This window comes from Ambystoma mexicanum, chromosome 11, assembly GCF_040938575.1.
Source record: "Ambystoma mexicanum isolate Mex_15411 chromosome 11, UKY_AmexF1_1, whole genome shotgun sequence".
NCBI classification, from domain to species: Eukaryota; Metazoa; Chordata; class Amphibia; order Caudata; family Ambystomatidae; genus Ambystoma; species Ambystoma mexicanum.
In genome coordinates, this window is record NC_090934.1 from 715,652,391 (window position 1) to 715,672,185 (window position 19,795).

General features: G+C 44.3%; 1 protein-coding gene across 2 annotated transcripts in view; it reads left to right on the top strand.

Moving 5' to 3' along the window:
- Nucleotides 1–1,085: 1,085 nt before the first annotated feature.
- The window catches only part of SPON1 (spondin 1), a 1,209,493-nt gene continuing 1,190,783 nt past the window's right edge, over nucleotides 1,086–19,795 (top strand). For both annotated transcript variants that reach the window (XM_069623584.1, XM_069623585.1), the window contains exon 1: nucleotides 1,086–1,836. In XM_069623584.1, coding sequence (XP_069479685.1) covers nucleotides 1,608–1,836 — 229 coding nt within the window. In that variant the 5' untranslated portion in view covers nucleotides 1,086–1,607. The remainder of the gene's footprint in view (nucleotides 1,837–19,795) is intronic.

Below are 19,795 nucleotides of genomic sequence, written 5' to 3' on the forward strand. Positions count from 1 at the left end.
TACCTTTAAATGGAACCCTAAACTAAACCCTTATCCGGATCCTAATTCTAAACCTGGTCCTAGCCCTACTCCTAACTGTAACCCAAACCCTAAACTTGACAAAATGAAGATACAGATGAAGTCAAAGCAAGACGGGGTGAATATTTCAAGAAGAGAATGCAGATAGATTTGAAGAAGTGTTGTGGGCAACATGTAGCAGGGATACTGTGTTGGAGTGTAGGGTCACTCAGCTTCGGTCACGTGGTCCTGGTTTCCTTCTGAGCCCATCTGTTTCATGAAATTCCATGTATGGGCAACAGGATCGCAGGCCATCGGGGGTCGTCCCAACCAGGTGATGGTGGGCCTTCAAGGCCTTCCTGTGAGTGGCTCGTACCCCAGGATATCCACACCCAATGTAAGTCCCAGGAATACAGAATGAGTGCAGCTCCACTTGTGTTTTAACACAAACACAGATCTGTGACTCATGAATGCTAGGTTGTCCAGGCGGACCACCTCCTCAGCCAAACCATGGTTTGCAGAGTCAGAAGAGTTGCACTCAGCACACTTCAGGGTGTTGATTTTCTTCAGGAACGTGTTTGTAAATTCTGCACTTCTGCATACAAGTGCAACCTAACATGCTCGTGAAAGCCCACGTCTAGAATTGACTCTTACTGGGCAACTTTACATATATCGTCTCACAAACATGTCCAGTCAGACAGCAATGAAAAAAACGTTTCCATTATCCATCGTGAGCTGTCATACATGCTTAAACCGAGATACACATGTGAATGGATTGTTGGTTTAATGCGTTATTGTTCTCTGTTGTTGAAACCGGTTTCGTACTTAGACTGTTGAACAACCTTACAAAAAGCATCTGCTTTATAATGTTGAATCAAATTGACAAATTCTATTAAGAGCAACAGGTTATTCTTGGGTGACAATAACGCACCCTGTATTTTCAACACAGTTGTCCGTGAAACTTCGTCGGAGCATCATTTTCGTTAGCAAAACACATCTGGCGACAGCTGCGACTCGAAGATCCTTTTCTGCTCCGAGGGCGTCTGTGCTTGCCCAGGCAGCCTTCTCGACACTCTCCTCCTGCACATCAGCCCGAATGCGTGTTTGCGATGTCTGGCGCTCACTTCACAAAACAGGGGCATTCCCGAGCCCTTCACTAGCGCGGTTACTATAGACTCTGGCCGGGAATGTCGGAGATGACTGTGCGCTCTGTTAGCTCAGTTCCCCCGGTCCAGTTCTTTTCTGGCTGTCCTGGAGACACCCGCGCTCCCCTCCCTCCCTGCGCTCTGCTATTTCACCAAAGCCTGTGAATTCTGTCCCGAAAAGTAAACACAGGACAGGGCTGCTCCTCGCAAGCTCTGCAACTACACAGCACTTCGCTTCAGGAACTGGCGGAGAGCAGACCTCCCCACAGCCTCTCCCAGCTGCTGCTCTCGGTATCGCTGCTGCTGCTGCACAGACGGCCTCGGCAGCCGTGCCTCCACTCCTCCATGCTGGCTTCTTAAAGGCTGACAGCTCCGGTCCTTGACAGCCCAAACCCCGAGAACCTAAGACGTGTGGGGGCAGCGCGTTTGGCAGACCCATGCTGTGAACCAAAGTTCTTGGAGACAATGGCGAGGAGAGTTTTGCTGCAGCCGGCGTTGTGGCAGTTTGTGGCTCTGAGTTTTTCGTGGGCGGCGTTTGGCTTTTCTGATGATACAGTGGACAAAGCAACGAAATCCGAGGGCTACTGCAGCCGGATTCTGCGAGTCCAGGGCACGCGCAGGGAAGGATATAACGAATTCAGCCTCAGAGTGGAGGGGGATCCGGAATTTTACAAGCCAGGGGCCACTTACAGAGGTGAGTTCATGGGGCCACTCACAATTAACGTTTGGCATGCATGAGTGTGAGAAGTGCGGGAAATGGGCGGTTGCAAAAGGGGGATATTGCTCGGGGGGGGGGGTCGCAAAGCCTATGCAAGTGTCTGCAGCCTCTTCTAACACAATCACTTATTGTATAGCCCCGATGTTCAAAAGATATATGTGGGTGGTTGTTGAATTGCTCATGACATACGCTCTTCAAATCAGCGATTTCGAATGTAAAGTCCTTCGCAGGAGGACTTGACAAGTCGGTATCAGAGAAATGGAGCGGATTACCAGCCTGGAAACTTGCAGTATTCTCTGACGTCAAATGCTCCCTAAAGTTCATCTCAACAAACCCGTGTCCATGTTGTACATTATTGTATATCTTACCATACTTGTATCAAAAGGAGTACCACGTATCGGGGTCATGACACATCTTCAAAACCACTCCTAACCGGTGCGAGGCAGGCAGCCAATCAGCTCCCTCCAACACCAGGCTGGAATCAGCAGCAGACGCCCGCTTTCAGAAAGGCCTGGCGGTTGCTCCCCCACTTGCCGGTTCTCTGTGGGTCTGCCCGTTGCACCCGCCCTGACCCACTTACACTCCCCCTCTCCCCGTTCTGCCGCCGCTTCGCTTAGTCCCGGCTGGCAACGATCAGACACGATAAAAAAAAAAAGTGAACGCAGAAGTCCTGGTTATTGGTGATCATCAGTGATACGGTCGAAGAGCACTGGGTTTTATTTCTTCACACGAATGCCCACATAAGGTGGGCAGTTTGAGGTTTTCAGGGCAACGCATTACTGAACTTTCTATTACGTGCTGACCCCACGTTGTACTCGACGCATGTTTAAAATTATGTACCCAAGGATACTAAACGTATCACTGTACATGTCCAACTTCTGGGGGGGGGGGGGGGGGTGGAGGGAGTGATTCCATCCCGTGCTCGAGATATTGACGCCGCTGCCCCCAGGCAGGATTCCGCCTGCTCCAGTTTGACAGTAAACGCGGGCCACTCAGCCAGCAGACATGATTCTACTGCACACATTTGAAGTCGTGCTGCAAGGCAACGGGGCCAGGCATGTGCGTGATCATTAAATGCAAACCACGAATCTCCACATTACTTCATTTAGCAGCAGATATGTGGTGGCAACACACGCCCTCTCCCTCTTCTCTTCCACGCTCTCTTCCTCGACATCGGCTTCTTTTCTGCGACCCTGTCTTTGAAGAATTACGAACTTCAGCAGAAGTCAGTGTTGGGCATAATTGTCTGTGGAGGGGCCACTGCACCGTGATCACACTAGACATAGACACATGTTCACCCAGAGGTGTCACGTTTCTTTCTTTTGTTTTTTTGTACACGTATAATCTTTGTTTCGTTAATACCATTGGCGTGTGGCTAGGTTCTGCGCGGGGCCTTCGCTAGGGATGGCAACAGCTGTCTTAGAACTGGGGAAGAGCGCGTAGGAAACACCAGGACCTGACGGCTGACGCAGCAATAAAACAATCTCGTGAAGCTGCTTAGGAACTTCAAGTCATGGTTGGATCCATTATTCAGCGTTGTCCGGACTGCGTAAATGTGTTGCAGATGGCAGCACGGGTCTGGCCCAGAGGTGCTTCCAGCGCAGGCGCGCGGCCTGACGTGGAGCAGATGCAGTTCTAGGTCAGTGGATCACAGGCGAAGCAACGCGAACCACATGCTGCCAACGGATGGGACAGAGATGGGCTTCTATGTATTCATGTCTTCACTGATGAAAACTGCACCGCCAGATATGTACATATACAGACACTCATCGTAAAGTGAAAGGACCCAGCATCCTTTTACTTTTACCACCTTTGTACCATACATGCCAACATTCTGTGACCACAAATCTGTAGGGATCAGAAAGTTTCAAAAATATTGAAAAAAACCCAGTATTTGTTGCCACTAAATCGGTAGGCGGTAGGACTGCTTAAAAAGCGGTAGCAGGGCGGGGCTGAAACCTGTGGTTTTCCCCCAGCTCCTGGCGCAAGCTCACACCTGCCAGAGCTCATTAGGAGGAGTGGCTCGCCATTGCTTCAGCGGCTCGCCCCAGCATGTAGATGACTGGCACCGGGGAGCTGAGGTACGGTGAACCATGTGGCTGTTGATATCCAGAAGTGCTGGAGCGGATCTCACGGGCGCCTCTGACAGTCTGGGGAGGTTGCTCTGGCACACTGGTCTGCTAACTGCTGCCAGTAAGAACACACCATTATAAAAGCAGCAGCTTGGACACATCCCCACTGAAGAACTTTCCTCGGATTCTGTGTACTTGCGCACCCTGCAACCATGGCTAAACAGGCTGCTAAATTCAGGCCAAAAAAAATAATATATATATATGTATATTTTAAAATCGGTATGTGTTGCCACTAAATCGGTAGGCAGTAGGACTGCTTAAAAAGCGGTATCCTACCAGCTACATCGGTAGGTTTGGCAAGTATGTTATACATGACAAGTGGGGCCAGCCCTTTGCTCATACCACCAAACAGAATGACTGTTACTGCATGCGGCAAGAGGAACTTGAACATTCTGCCTTACACAGGGTCTTGTAGACCCTTCTTTTACTTGCCATTTCACAGTCCGACAGGTCTCCTTTGGGGAAATGTGATAGCATGGCAGTAATTAATGGCAGTGTGGCCGGATCAGGCAGATTAAAACTTTCAGTTTGGCAGTGCAGGAAAAGTTGCGGTCCTCCTGTTACCATTACTTTTTCCTGGCACTGCCACATACCTATTAAGGCCCGTGTATTTACATTGCGCCCGATTTTGAGATTTAGCCTACTTTCAGACCTTCCAATGTTTGCAGCTATATAAATTGAGGAACAGGGAGATCAAGTATTTTGACCAAGCTCACACAGTTTGATCAAGTATGAATGCCAAGATTCAAACCCGTATCTACTGCACCTAAATTCTGCATTTCAATTTTTTTTTAGTTTTTATTCATATTACTTCATTTTGCCCATTAATCGAGTGCCAACGTAGGTTCAGGAAGCGAATAAATGCTGTACAGCAGTAATGCTTCAAGGCACATAGCAGGGCCACCCCGCACTACGCCCCCCCCTCTCCCACAGGGTCCCCGGAGCTCAAGCAAGATGCAGATGTGGCTGGGCCCAGGGACACCCCTTCTGCCTCGTCCTCCGAAGGGTGGCTACTAGAAGCCTGGGAGAGGAGGGGGGGGGGTGGCCAGAGGGGCGGGCGCTATGCAGCCCCTCAACCGAGGATTTCAGAGGAGAACAGTACTTCCAAAATAGCATCTAGCACTCCTTGAAGGGAAGTCGGGAATCGTTCATGTTTGCAGCCAGTGGGAAACCCATGCACGTACCTAGAGGGGGCGTGGGGCTGGTTTGTGAACTATGCCTGTGTGTGGGTGCCTCATTCAGGTTGGGATGACTGTGATCCCTGAAGACGAGGTCTGTACCTTAACAAATGTACTGCACAATTGATCACCTAAACAGTATAAACTTGGGGGCAATTTCCAAATGGTAGACATATGGGACGCACACCTTATTACATACACAAAATATTAAAAATAATAAAAAAACGAGTATTTCAGGATGGGAAGATTGCCATTCATAATTACAGGAATATAACATTTGTATACAGTGCTTTATGCCAAAGTCCGTTCGCTTCCAAGCACAGTAATACGAGTCACTATTACCCTATATAATGGCACTCAAGGTATGGGCTTGCAGGATAAGAGGCGGAATTGGCCCTGCCAGGATTCAACATTATGACCTGCAAGTGGTCTGTGTCAGCCCAGCACTTTACTCGCTGAACTAGCCTCCTGGCAAAGATGTCTGAAACACGCGTCGAGGCAGAATTTCTTTATTTAAACAGTGACTAATGAACATTACAAAAAGAAAACAGATCACAATGGTTTTGTTAGTCACTTATAGCAAAGGGAACATGCACTTGTGATTTGGATTGTTCCTCTCAGCTGTTACTAGTGTACTCTTGGGTATACGTCATGTACATTCAAACCTATGCAGTGCACTTCCCTGTAATAATGAAATGTCTTCAGTGAAGTGACCCCGCCTTACCGCTCAAACTCACGTGTTTCGACATGTGTTCATGAATGCCTAAAGGTTTAAACTCGTAAAAAAGTTGTAGTTTATCCATCAACTCTGTTACTAGTTAAAAAAAAAATAATAATAATTTAATGAACATGTTATGGCGATCACCTCAGAACACATGAGGAGTACTGTCAGACTGATTTATTTACAAGATATGTTTCCCGTTCAGGGACCCCCACCCCCTCTCTTAAATTATACGTGCAAACAGGATCACATATGCACTATGTGTGACCCCCTGACAACACTGTTCAAAGGAGACACGGTCTGGACAAATACACCCTTAAATGATAGAAGTTTATGGTTTGACATTCTCTCCGCTTGTGTTTCACGTTTCACCTCAAATTATCACCATAATAAGAAAGCAATTTTGTTTTTAGCAAAAACTGTTACATAAAAAACATTTTCTGTTAAGCAATGAAACAGTGTCTATTTTGAAACACAAATGGATTAGTTGAACATATTATTGTAGCAATCATAAAAGAAGGTACTCAATGTTTGCTAATGCCTGCTACAGTGATGATCTTGGCCCAAAAGTAAATTTGCAGAAAAGTGATTTTCAACTTACCGAGCGGGCAACACCTCATTGGTAACGGCACCGAGAATGAGATTTCTACATTAGTTCTACGCAGGGAGAGCAGATCAGACTAAGACCGTTCAAATGGAACGAACACAAATAATGAGGATCTGATACTTTAATTGCAGGATTAAACAAGTGTGATAGGATTTGAGCTGTCTGATCTTATATGTTTATATGTCCAGACAAGAGAGTTAGAACAACGCGGGACCACACTTGGTGAATTTAAAGGTATTTTGTGTACATAACTGATACATACTAGTTGCATGTGGTAGCATTCACCGAGCTAGAAGATCCAAAAGATTATGTGGTGGTCAGAGGACCTGCATGTTTACAAGATGTAGAGCTATATGGGGGTGGAGTGCAGCGGTGCTGAAATCGGCGTGAGTGTGTGTGTGTGCACGCACGCACGCACGCACGCTTTCCTCTTATCTACACCGCTATTTACTCTCTTAGTTGGAAGGTGGACATATTCCTTCTGTCATGTGAGCAACTGCCTAGATGTACCCTCTTGTGGGAGATGGTGTGCTGCAAGGTGCAGTTGAGCTGCATGGTACCAATGCTCTGCTGTCTCTGTTTCAGCTCTGGGCTGGAAAACACTAACACACATCTGGATTGTGACTCTCACTCCAAACGCAACATTTAACACCATCTCTCTGGTCAAGGTTGTGCATGTTGCTGTGAATCCTGTGACTCCACATGTCTTTGTGAATATGTGTAAACAGGAGTGGCCGTCCGTTTGGTCTGTGAACATGTTACGTTATGTTGACTCACAGCGTGCACTGCTACCACCCAGGGGCAGTCTACAGGCGCTCACATGGCTGTGCAAGAAAGAGGATAGGGTTGGTTAGGGAGAGTAGAGGGATAGGGTTGGTCAGGGAGGGTAGAGGGATAGGGTTGGTTAGGGAGGGTAGAGGGATAGGGTTGGTTAGGGAGGGTAGAGGGATAGGGTTGGTTAGGGAGGGTAGAGGGATAGGGTTGGTTAGGGAGGGTAGAGGGATAGGGTTGGTTAGGGAGACTAGAGGGATATGGTTGGCTAGGGAGACTAGAGGGATAGGGTTGGTTAGGGAGACTAGAGGGATAGGGTTGGTTAGGGAGAGTAGAGGGATAGGGTTGGTTAGGGAGGGTAGAGGGATAGGGTTGGTTAGGGAGGGTAGAGGGATAGGGTAGATCCAGAACCAGGAGAAACTGGTATGTGAGTGTTGGTTTGCAGATGGGTGGATTGCATACACTGGCTTGTATTCATAAGGGTGAAGGCCAATGCCTGTCTTGTTTGTTTTAAGTAAATGTCTGTTTTGTTGGGTGCTTGTTTGTGTGTTTTATGTGCACATTTGCTGGCATTTTAGGTTGTGGTTGAGGGCACTGGCTTGTGTAATCCTAAGGGTGACGTTCAATGCCTGCGTTTGTTGTGTGTGAATGCCTGGTGGTATGTGGTGTGTGTGTTTTATGTGTTAAATTGACTGTGATTTAAGGTTATGGTTGTGCGCATTGGCTTGTGTCCATAGGGCTAGTTTCAGTGCCTGGGATTGTTGTATGTGAGTGTTAGTTATGTTGGGTGAGTGTTTGTGTGTAGTATGGCTAACCCATGGGCATGCACAGTAGAAGGGATGTGTGTAGGAGGGGAGTATGAGTAGGGTGGTTAGTACATTAGGTACTTTCAAAGTTCTTCTAGGTGGGTAATATTCATGATTCCATCTAAATGTGAAACAAGGCGGGTCTTCACAAATCTATATAAAAGTGAGGTAAGGATAATCTTCATAATTCTATCTAAATGTGATGCGTGGCTAATCTTCCCATTTCTGTCTAAATGTGATGCATGGCCAATCTTCCCAATTCTATCTAAATGTGATGCATGACTAATCTTCACAATTCCATCTAAAAGTGACGTTGCCACTGGCTACAGCCGAGGGCCATGGCTAGTGGGCACTAAGGAAACCTAAAGGTGTAACACATACAGCGGCCATGGCCAAAGGTCAGCGCTAGTGGGACCTAAGGCAACCGATAAGTTGAAAATGCACAGAGGTGACTTTGAAAAATTATGGTTTAACAAAACCAATGAAATTCACAGAAAAAAACTTTAGTTAAGGGACAGTTAAGGTGATCAGATGTAACACAACAAAACCTGTAATGAGAAATGGCAACCCAAACACCGAACGGGTAAAATAATCCAAAAGGCAAAATAATCACTGCACCTCTTTGCAAGGGAAAACAAGGTTTATTACATGCAAAAAGGCCTCAGACGGCCCTGTAGAACCAAACTGACATGGAACTCATCAATTCTCAAGAAGTTACTAGATATATAGCGGAAAACCACAGAATTTGAATACGTAGGTTACAATGTTATCCCATCACCCTCATTGGCTAATGCCTATAGAACATGGTAATATCCCCCGTAGTCCCTTGACCGATTGGCCACACCATATCTAAACCCACTCCCCTAGACACGTGGCCCACTACGTCGTCAGTAGCAAATCTAGGTACAGAATTGGTCCGTTACACATATTGAAACACTAATAAATTGAGACTGTCACGTGATGTGCACCCCGCGAATCCAGACACAATCAAAGTAAACTGGCGGGGCCAACTCTGCTTTGATAAGACAATAGGCCTTCTCATGATACCAGATGCGGGGCGCACACAAGCTACACCCAAGCATGTACTTAATGTTTTGGCATCACCTATGCTCCTCCTTTCCCTAATCATGGAACATTTCAGACACGCGCCTCCCCTTATCTCCTTCAACCCCAGATGCCCATATATGACGTGACCGGGGCACCGCTCTTGAGTCAGAATTTCAGAGATTTTATTCTTTTCGGTGGTAGGTGTGTTTATTATTCAAATTGGGTGGCCGCTCATAGGTGAGGGCAGTAGTGCTTTCAATATCCTCCTTGCTCATTGACATCGTACAACCTTATGCCATAATCTCAGGAATTTGTCCTTCAAAGAGTGCATCCCTTCCTGCTATCCACGCAGTAAGCATTCCATTCCCAACATGTTCAGGCCCTTCAGCTGGATACAATTAGCATTTATCTGTGCATCACAGGTGCCTCTGACCCCGACTTCTGTCCTGGGGAATGGGACAAAGGATTTTTTTTGGGAGCTGAGCTAAACAGAGCCACAGCTTCACATCAGGACCTGCATTATTTTCTGTTCATACTAGGCCTTACCATCCAATATGGCGCACTTCTGCCATGTTAACACACTGACCTCTCTTCTACCAAAGTACCGTTCTGACTCCATCTTCCACTTGTTTCCGCTCTTCCCGTACATCTCACTACACAACATAACTAGAGATACGACAACTAAACACAGGGCCTATAATGCTGCCTTATCTATGACCTCTGCAATCACAATATTAATCCATTTGTTGCTCTTTCTGTGTTGCTCTATCTGAGTATCTAATATGTGTCAAACCTAACTAAAAGAACAGATACACCTTCTGCAGTGCAAACACCAGTCTAGTCATGGCTAGTGGGCCCCAATTAAACCTATTAGTGCAACATGTACAGTGTCCACAGACAAAGGCCATGGCTAAGGGCACAGAAGAAACCTATTGGTGTAGGATGTACAGTGTCCACGGCCAAAGGCCAAGGCCACTGGCCATGGTCAGTGTACCCCAAAGAAACCTATCAGTTCAACATGTACAATGGCCATGGCTGAAAGCAAGGCCATCGGCCATGACCAGTGTACCCCAAAGAAACCTATCAGTTGGACATGTACAATGGCCACAGCCAAAGGCCATGGACAATCGCCATGGCGGAAGGCCATCACTAGTGGGCTCTGAAGAAACTGTAGTACAACAAAACCCTGGATATTCAGTGAAAACACTTTAATGAGGAGAGAGTTAAGGTGATCAGATTTAACGTTAAAAATACATAGCAACACAACCTTTGAAATTCAGTGAAAAAACCTTGGTTAAGAGTAATTAAGGTGATCAGATATAACATTACAAAACTCCTGAAATGCAGTAATCTCATGCGAATAAGTCCATCTTAACTATGGGTCGCGCATGACCACACTGATGACATCACAGGTGACATCACCGATGATGTCACTGGTGACATCACTAATTGCGTCATACATGATATCACTGGTATGATTAATTACATTTTATGGCAGCTCTGTTTTTTAACATAACATGTGTACATATTTCATACTTACACAGTGCAATGTATTCCGCCCTTGTTTCTTTTACATGTAACGCATGGTATACAATTATGAAGCATGAGTAACTGATTTGTTTCATATTAAGCAAACATCAAATTCTTAGATTATATAGGGCCTCATTACACGGAATGTGGTAAGGGTTTACCGTTACCGCTAAGGGTACCTGTACCGGAAAACCCTTACCGCCTTACTACGAGGTCCCTTCGCGGGACCCGACCTCCACGGCTGGTTTTACCAGCCGTTAAGGAACGGGCCCACAAAGGGACCTTGGAGGCAATTACGGTACCGCAATTTGCGGTACCGTAATTGCCGCCTTCCCCATTCCCATTGAGCCCTATGGGGGCTCAAATGGGAATGGGGAAGTGCCATGGTGAATGGGGAATTACCGCCCCCACACACCTTGGAATAGGGCGGTAATTCCGCCATTCACCATGGCGGACTAGGTACGGTACCGGCGGCAACCGCCTACCATGTAATGAGGCCCATAATATCACAATGCACACAGGCACATACTTTCTTTGGATGTGATTATTTATTATAAAATGAGTAATTTAGAAAATAATGTGTTCATGTAATGTTATCGCAGTGAGGTGAGTTGTTAATTGAAATGTGAACATTGCCTATTTTCATAACACTTCAGGGCTCATTACGACTTTGGAGGTAGCCATGCCCTTAATAAGGGCATGCCTGCCTCCAAACTCGGGTCCGGGTCCATGGTCCCTGAACGGGGAAATACCGGGTCATTCCGACTTTGGAGGGCCCGGTATTTCCCCATTCAGGGAACCCGGACCATCCCCATTCCCATTTGAACCCCCATATGGCTCAACGGGAATGGAGAGCATGTTAACAACGGGCCCATTAAGGACGGGCTCGTTGTTAGCATGCTGGTCCCCTCACGGGACCCGCAAAGGACGTCTGGTCTGACCAGATGTCCAGAGCCGGTACCGTAAGGGGATCTTGTAATGAGGAAGTACGGGGTTAATGGCGCCAGCACCTTTACCAGCACTGTTAACCCCTTACCGCCTCACTTGTAATGAGGCCCTTACTATTAAACATGTTTCTTCTATCTATTCGGATTTGTTTTTACTACTACATATACTTATATTATGTTTGAAATACTTGAAATAAATTTACCAGAAACAGGTACTTTCCCTGCAATGAAGTATTGTAAATGTTTACTAATACATGAAATTAAAACCATTTGTATCATGTTACATATTTGTATGTTAATGTTTATAAGTTGATAAGTATTAAAAATTGTTGCAACCCGTGTAATCATATTATATGGATGTATCGGTGTATTGTTAAGACGTCATGTTGTTATTGTTAAGTGTAATAAAATAAAATATGCATCAAAAGAGGTCAAGGTAGACAATGCCACATTTGATGACATTATTGATCTCATCACTAATGTCATAAACCATGTAATTAGTGATTTCATCTGTGGTGTCAACTGTGATGTCCTCATTGTGGTCATACACTGTGCAACAGGGGCGCATACCTAAGGTGGACATGCTCGAAGAGCAATTGCTGAATTTCAGGGTTTTTGTTGCATTAAATTGATCACCTTAACTGTCTCTTAACTAAGGTTTTCTTTTCACTGAATTATATATATATATTTTTATTTTTTTTAATTTTATCTTAACACTCTGTTTGGAACAAGTAGTTACATGAACAAAGAAGGCAACATGTGTTTTGGTCTCTGTCATCATGTCTTCCCTAGAAAGGTGATTCACTTTCTCAAACCATTTTACTAATGTGTATTCATAAGCACACGCTCTACATTTCTCAAGATGAACATCTTGTTGCTGCATTACCTCATTCAGGCCTGGCACTATGTGTTTGTACAATCTTTGTAAACTAACAAAAATAATGTCCTTCATGCCCAAAGCTTTTAATCACAATCATCTATTAAAGGATTACCAAATAGTCAACTATTAAGGAATACAAGTAGAGTGTGGGACCAAATCTGATTTGCCTATGAGCCCTTCCCCTCTTTGTAGTGGCTTGGCAGGCTGAAGAACAATGGTCTGGATTTTGCCCAGAGCAGTGCCAGAGGTGAGGACTAATTTGAAGCCTTCCATCCATCACCTCCTTTGTTTTGCTATATTGACCCGAGTGGGACAGATATGCCCAGACATGAGTACCGACCCTGATGGGCCTAGAGACCCATGCTAATCCTCACAAATGACACCAAATAAGACTGAAACACATCTAAGTTTGTTTGTGGTCTACTGCAGTCAACAATTTGTCCTGGACTGCGCCTTTTGGGGTGGGACCAATCCTAATTTGCTTAAGGCCTTTCTCGTTGTTGTGATGACTTGGCAGGCTGAAGAACAATGCTCTTGAAGGTTGCCCAGAGTGATGCCAGAGATTGGAATCATTTTTAAACACTCCAGCCATCATCCCTTTTGATTGTCTATGTCTTCCAAAGACTCAGAACAGGTAGGTACATCAACCAACTCATGGCATAGCCATCAAATAGGCTCTTTCTCTCTGTCTGTTAATTTTCTCTCAAAATCCCTCTCAGGTAATCTGGTTCTTTCTTGAACTCCACTACATATGGAAAAGTAATTCCCCAGGAGATTTTCCATCCACTTTATTCATGTATTAATTTATTTGTTTATTTATTTATAAATGTATAGCAGTGGCAAGAGCCTGCAGGCATCAAGGCACTAGTTACAATACAGAAGAAGGTAGACTGAAGGGGGTAGTGCAATCGTTGGTTCAAGAGGTGCATTTTAAGTTTGTTTCTGAACACCGGATAGGGTGGGTATTACTACATCCAGTTAAAGTTCCATCAGCTTTTCTCTTGTCAGACATCCTCTCTTCCTTCTCTGCTTTCCCAAAACATGTCTTTCCTCCCGTGTGTTTGAGTTTAAATACCCGGTTATCTTCATACATGCAGCATGACAAAGCATTTCTGGATTGGATAGGGTTTTTCATGGGTTCCCAATGCTTACATCTACTTGAATATTCCTGTTTGATTCAGTTGGAATATTGAATTGTCTTTGTCACTTGAAAGGGGAGGTGTGGGTGAAGGAAATGGAAGCACACTCTGCTTTGACATTATATCAGTTATGCACCTGAAGGTAAGTAATTCTTGATCTGTTTATTATTCATTATAAATAAAGAAATGTGTGACTATGAAAAGGGATTTCTTTTTGTCATAAAGGAATGTGTTACATAAGTGGTAGCTCTCCACTAGAAATGCCAAACGAAAAGTGGACAGAAATGCAAAACAACATCGAAGAATCCCAATGTAGACATCTGAAATGTACCAAAATGATATATTCAGATTCACAAGAATATTTGGAATCATAAGACATCCTTAATATTTGTGTGACTGCATGAATAACAAGGCTCATAAAATATGTACATTTAATTATGTAATAAATTGTAATATACCATTGTATAGTCATGTGATGTGCATTGCTCTGCTGAATTCATATCTATTTTTACTTTTCAACTCAGACAAACTGTTCTGAAGGTATATCCAAAATGTGTTCCCCACGTTTCATCTAGAGGCATCATTTCATGTTGCACATTTTATTGTACAACATTTCTTGAATTATATGTGTTGCTAGGGTCCTGTTATAAACAGAATGTCTGTTGTTATGAACAAAATACCCTTTTAATAGGCAACATTATTGGAACAGACACATTGTACATTCAGCCTTATTGCTCTGCCATGTCAAAAGTTTAGGTGTTTGTGCAAATATCCGCTTACTTGAAGTTGCTAATAATGTCTTCCAGATGAGATTACAAAAATATGACCACAAATACCCTGGATTTGAAATGCATTTTGACTTTCTTTTGTGTTTTAACAAAGGCCTTTGTCCTAGGTCCACACAGCTGTGTCATTTGCCTTTTTTAATGCCTTTGTCATAATGATGGATAATAAGACCTTTGCATGCTCAGTTCCAAGAAGGTGGATAGTTGCATAATCAACCCTATCCAAGTCCAAATTAAGTTGACAACTTCAATGTTACATGTAAAAAGGAAACTGCTCTTCTATTTCATTTATTTACAGTTACTGCAAATCTAATAAAGTATAGACATATCAATATTAAATTCATTATATCATTTATTTGTAATACACATTATCTCTAGCTTTGACTTGTAGAATACTAAAATACAAGTTGTGTATGTCTACATGTTCCCTTTTCACATGTCAGTGTATTTCCTTTCCATTAGCTAATTTAGTTTTTCAGTCAAATATGTGGTCTCGTTATGTTTAACATTAATGTGCACAATTTTTCAGTTCAATCCGATTCCGAGTCTGTATTATTTTATGAAGCAAATTATATTCAATCAAACAATATTTTACACCAGTAAAAGTAGCCACAAGCACCTGGCCTGCAGTCCATCCCAGTAGCCACTTTACCCCCAGGACAGGTCAGCAGGTATATTTTGTTTTGCATGCACCATACACACATCTACACAATATGTTTGTCATATGTCTAGAGAAGTTGTACTCTTCCTGGTAATTTCCTATGATGAATGCTGTGATGCCATCTGTGATCTCATCATTGTGCTCTAGTTTCTAGTGATGGGATTGTTGATATAAGTTAAAATGTCTTTTCCCCTAATATCACATTCTGTCTAACTCCCCAACCAAACACACTTCAATGTAATGTATTTGCGGATTATAATGACTTGTTCCAAATGTATACTTAAACAAGTCCCAACACCCCTTGCACATGACCTTCCCATCACCCTCCAGCATAGACATTTATTTTCAAATTCTCCTCCCTTCTCTGCTGCCCATACAATGTAATGCTGCTTTGGAACACAAGACAGATTATATACATCAGCTGATTTCAAGAATTCACCAACAGCAACTAAGGATGCCTACCTATTCTCCTTTTTCCAACTCAAGTATTGCCATCCTCCAACACATCTCCAGATGACTCTCTTTGCCATTGTCACCAAATAAAGTCCCCCAATGTACAAAAAACCCCTCACACATTCAAAACGACCTACCATCAAATCCCCTCTATCATTGCTTGTGTTCTGCATCACCAAAAATACCTGTACAGCTTTGACCTTTTACTCCAAAATCCCCACCACAGACCATTGCAAGTAAAAGTGCATTAGGAGTGCAAACATATCAAACAACGTAACATTATTCCACATTTCCCTATACTACTCGAAGTGGTTGCAGATAGATGTTGGTCCCCCTGCAAACATATTCCACCCATCCATCTACCTATAATTCCGAGCTACCCCATACCAGAATATACCATCTGCATTGATCAGCAGGTGCCCCACTACAATGCGGCAATAGGCCCAGGTGAGATCCATCACACAGGGGTCTCTACCATTGCATACTCCCTGGGGATAGCTCATCGAGCTAAGCTATGCACTGCTGGAATCCAGCACAGGGATTGATGTGGACAGAGTACAATTGGATGAGCTTCAGCCCCCCTACCCACCACATTATAACTAATGGAGGGCATGCTGCCGGGGGATTCGTGCTGCATGTGAAAAAAAGGCGTGGGTGGTTGTATGCAGGGAAGAGAGCTTTCTATTAGATGCCCTAAAGAAATAGTGTGCATTATGGGCATGTGCTAGGAGTGGGTATATGGTCAAAAAGATGTGTGGTGGGATATAGGGAGCCCAAACAAGAAGAGAGGGCACTAAAACAGTAGAGACAATATCAATGGTGCATGTCTGAGGTCAGGCACCGAGTGGTGAAAGCTTGTGACAAGTGTTCATGGAAAGGGCAGAAGGTTGTCCAGTAAGGTTGACCTAGAAAGGTGGGTCTTCCAGAAGTCAGCTGAGAGGAGGGTTGCTGCATGCAGCGGTGGGACCTTGTTCCAAACATTGTATTAATAAGGCTTTGCTCCGATATATATATATATATATACGGCGTCCTGCCTCTGTTTTGTCTTTTTGCTATTCCAGCCGTGGTTTTGTAATTTAATACATTTTTTTCACTCGTATCCATTCTGGATGTGAGTGTTTTTGCTCATTAACATTTTGTTTGGAGACGTTATTTGGACTCCGGAGAGTGCGTTTTTTTTCCTTCTTTGTTTTGATATTTTCACACGGAGCGCACCGTGTTCTATCAGCACCGGGATTCTTGCATTGGCGCGCTTGCGCCCATATTAGCTTTTTGAGTGGATCCTCTGCCGCTGGTGGCAGACTCTTCTGCCTATTGGATGTGATTTGCACCCACAAGGGATCGGAGTTGGAAAACCCCTGCCTGCAGGTTCGTTTGAGGCGTGCCGGAGGGCACACGGCTCTTGGCCGTACGGTAGGTGTTTTTCTTGCTCCATTCTTTCCCTTGTTTTCCATTGGGACGGTATTGTGCTTTTAATTTATCCCGCACCAGCTCTTTCCCTTGTTTCCACTCTATATTGCCCTTGTCGATAGATTGGCACGCCGCGGCTGGCCTCCTCACTCCAGCTCATCCAGTTTATAATTAAATAAACCATTTATTTTCTTTTTCGTTCCCACGGTTGGTTGTGGAGCAGCGTAACAGGCAGGACGCCTGTTCAGCGAACAGCAGGAGATGCCCACCACCTTGCCCACTACTGGGGCAAAAAAGACTGATCTCAATCTCAGCAAGGAGATAACCTTGCTTAAAGATATTGAAAAACTTTGGAGAAAAGAAATTTCAAAATGGTGGGAGGAACATTCATTGCAGAATTATTTGGGCATTGGACGTGTGCCACGTAGATTGCGTATAATGACAATGCCATATTTTGAGGACCAAGATCCACTTATGCTCCAAGAATGGGGAGAAGCCAGCAAAGGCTGCTCTGCTCACTTTTTAACTATTTTGGTTAAATATGCCAAATCTGATCAGGAAGAGGCACTTGAAGAATTGGAGAGGAAAGAAGCTGAATTAATTAAGGTCCCCAATACTGAGGAAAGCAAACAATTACGTAGTAAAATCAAGGAGGCTCTGCTTGCTTATGAAGAAGAAATAAAACATCGAAAGCACAGAAAGTTCATAAGGGATAAATCAGATTACGAGACAGGCTGGGTCTTCACCTTTGCCAGGCGATTCGACTCCCTGTGGAAAAATCCTGTTACTCAGCTGGTATCCACTGTATTCGGTATCTTGGCGCTATCTTGTCTGAATCAGAAGTTTCAGCTGCTGAGAATGAGGAGCCTATAGTTAGGCTCAATTTTTAGACGAGATGCGGCTATTGTGCCAAGACAGAAAGAACCAAAAACGAAGCAGGGGTCGCGGCAAGGGAAGAGGAAGAGGACAGAAATCACAGACAGGAAGACAATCCGCCGAGGCCGGCGTGGGAAACGGCTCAGGGGTGCACCAACAGAGCATATCAATGCGCTCTGGAGCCAAACAGTAACCACCGACACCATGAAGCTTTGCCAAATTATTAACTTGTCTCCACATGTCCTAACCAGGCCTCAACGTTCAGTCCTTTCTCTAGGCCTTAATTGTTGCCATACCAAGGCTTTTGACTATGTACAAGCACGTCTAGATTTAGACAAATTTCTTTGCAAGATCAAATTAAAGAAATTCTTCTCCATCAACACTACAGTAGCCAAGCTCTCTACACCTCGGACTGGTCGTACCGACCTCCTCATTTCTGATATTCCATCATTAGTGGATTTGGCCTGCCTTGATGATGCCCAGTTCGACCCATCCAACGTTGATCTTACTGATTTTGACATCGATCCCAATTGGGATGTGCGCACTAAGCTTAAAAACAAATCCAAATTCAATCCACAGTTTCCAGTGGGTGGATGTATTGAGGCCTTTTATGATCTATGTGTCAGTGAACTTAGAAAACTACAGAGAAAAACCATCAGTACTAAACAGAATCTCACTGCCTCTCAACGTCTGGCCATTGGTGAACTACAAAACATATCCAATATTGTCATCAAGCAGGCCGACAAAGGCTCCAATATTGTGATTCAAGATAGAGCCCACTATGTGGCTGAAGCCAATCGCCAATTAAGGGATCAACTGTGTTATGCAAATTTATTCAAAAATCAATTTCCAGAAGTACGTCTGAATTTACCAATCTTTGTGCTAAGTGGGCTGACATGGGACTCATCGAGGATATTCTGGTTAAATTCCTTATTCCCTCATGTCACACTATACCCACTATCTACTTCTTACCCAAGACACACAAATCCCTTACCCATCCACCCGGGAGGCCCATTGTTACTTTGTGTGGTTCCCTATTAGAGCACCTGGCACAGTTTATTGACTAGGCCCTGTTTCCTTTTGCTTCCGTCTTACCGTTTTACCGTCCTACCTGCGGGACACTAAGGATTTCTTATGACACATTACCAACACACCATGGGAGGACGGGCTCCTTTTGGCAACCCTTGATGTTGTTTCTCTGTACACCTCCATTGATCACCAGGTGGGAATGGGAGCTTGCAATTATTTTTTGGATACTCGATCACTCAATCATTATGGTCATAGTTCCATGATTCTGGACATGTTATCTTTTTGCGAGACCAATAATGTTTTCTTGTTTGAGGGTTCCTTCTACCGGCAAGTAAGGGGTACTGCCATGGGCAGTACCTTTGCCCCGTCGTACGCCGATTTGACAATGGGGTGGTTGGAGGCAACTTTCTTATCTGATTTGCTCGTATCCAGTTTCCCTACACAAATTGTTGCTTGGTGGTGATATATCGATGATGTTTTTATAATTTGGAAGGGAACAGAAATCGACTGGCAATCTTTTTGGAAGTGCAAAACGGCCAACTTACGTTTTACAGAATGTCACAGCAGCACTGAAATGATCTACCTGGATGTTGTTGTGACTCTCGAAAGATCTGGATTCCATACAGCATTGCACAAAAAACCTTCCAACACTGGATTACCTCTACATGCCACCAGCTGTCATCCCGTGTCATGCAAAAAAAGTATTCCCCACGGTGAATTTATTCATTACCGCAGGAACTGCACTGATCTGGCATGTTTTGATTATAATTGTGCTCAGGCGGCCATCGATTTTTTGAAACAAGGATATGACAAAAGAACTATAGAAATGGTCTACACGAGGCCATGTCGACTGTCCAGAGATAAACTTCTGTATGGCACCAAGCCCGATAAGACTATCACGGATGACGAACCCAGACTAATTATTTCCTTTGTCAATGCTTCGAATGAAGTTCGCAAGATTAT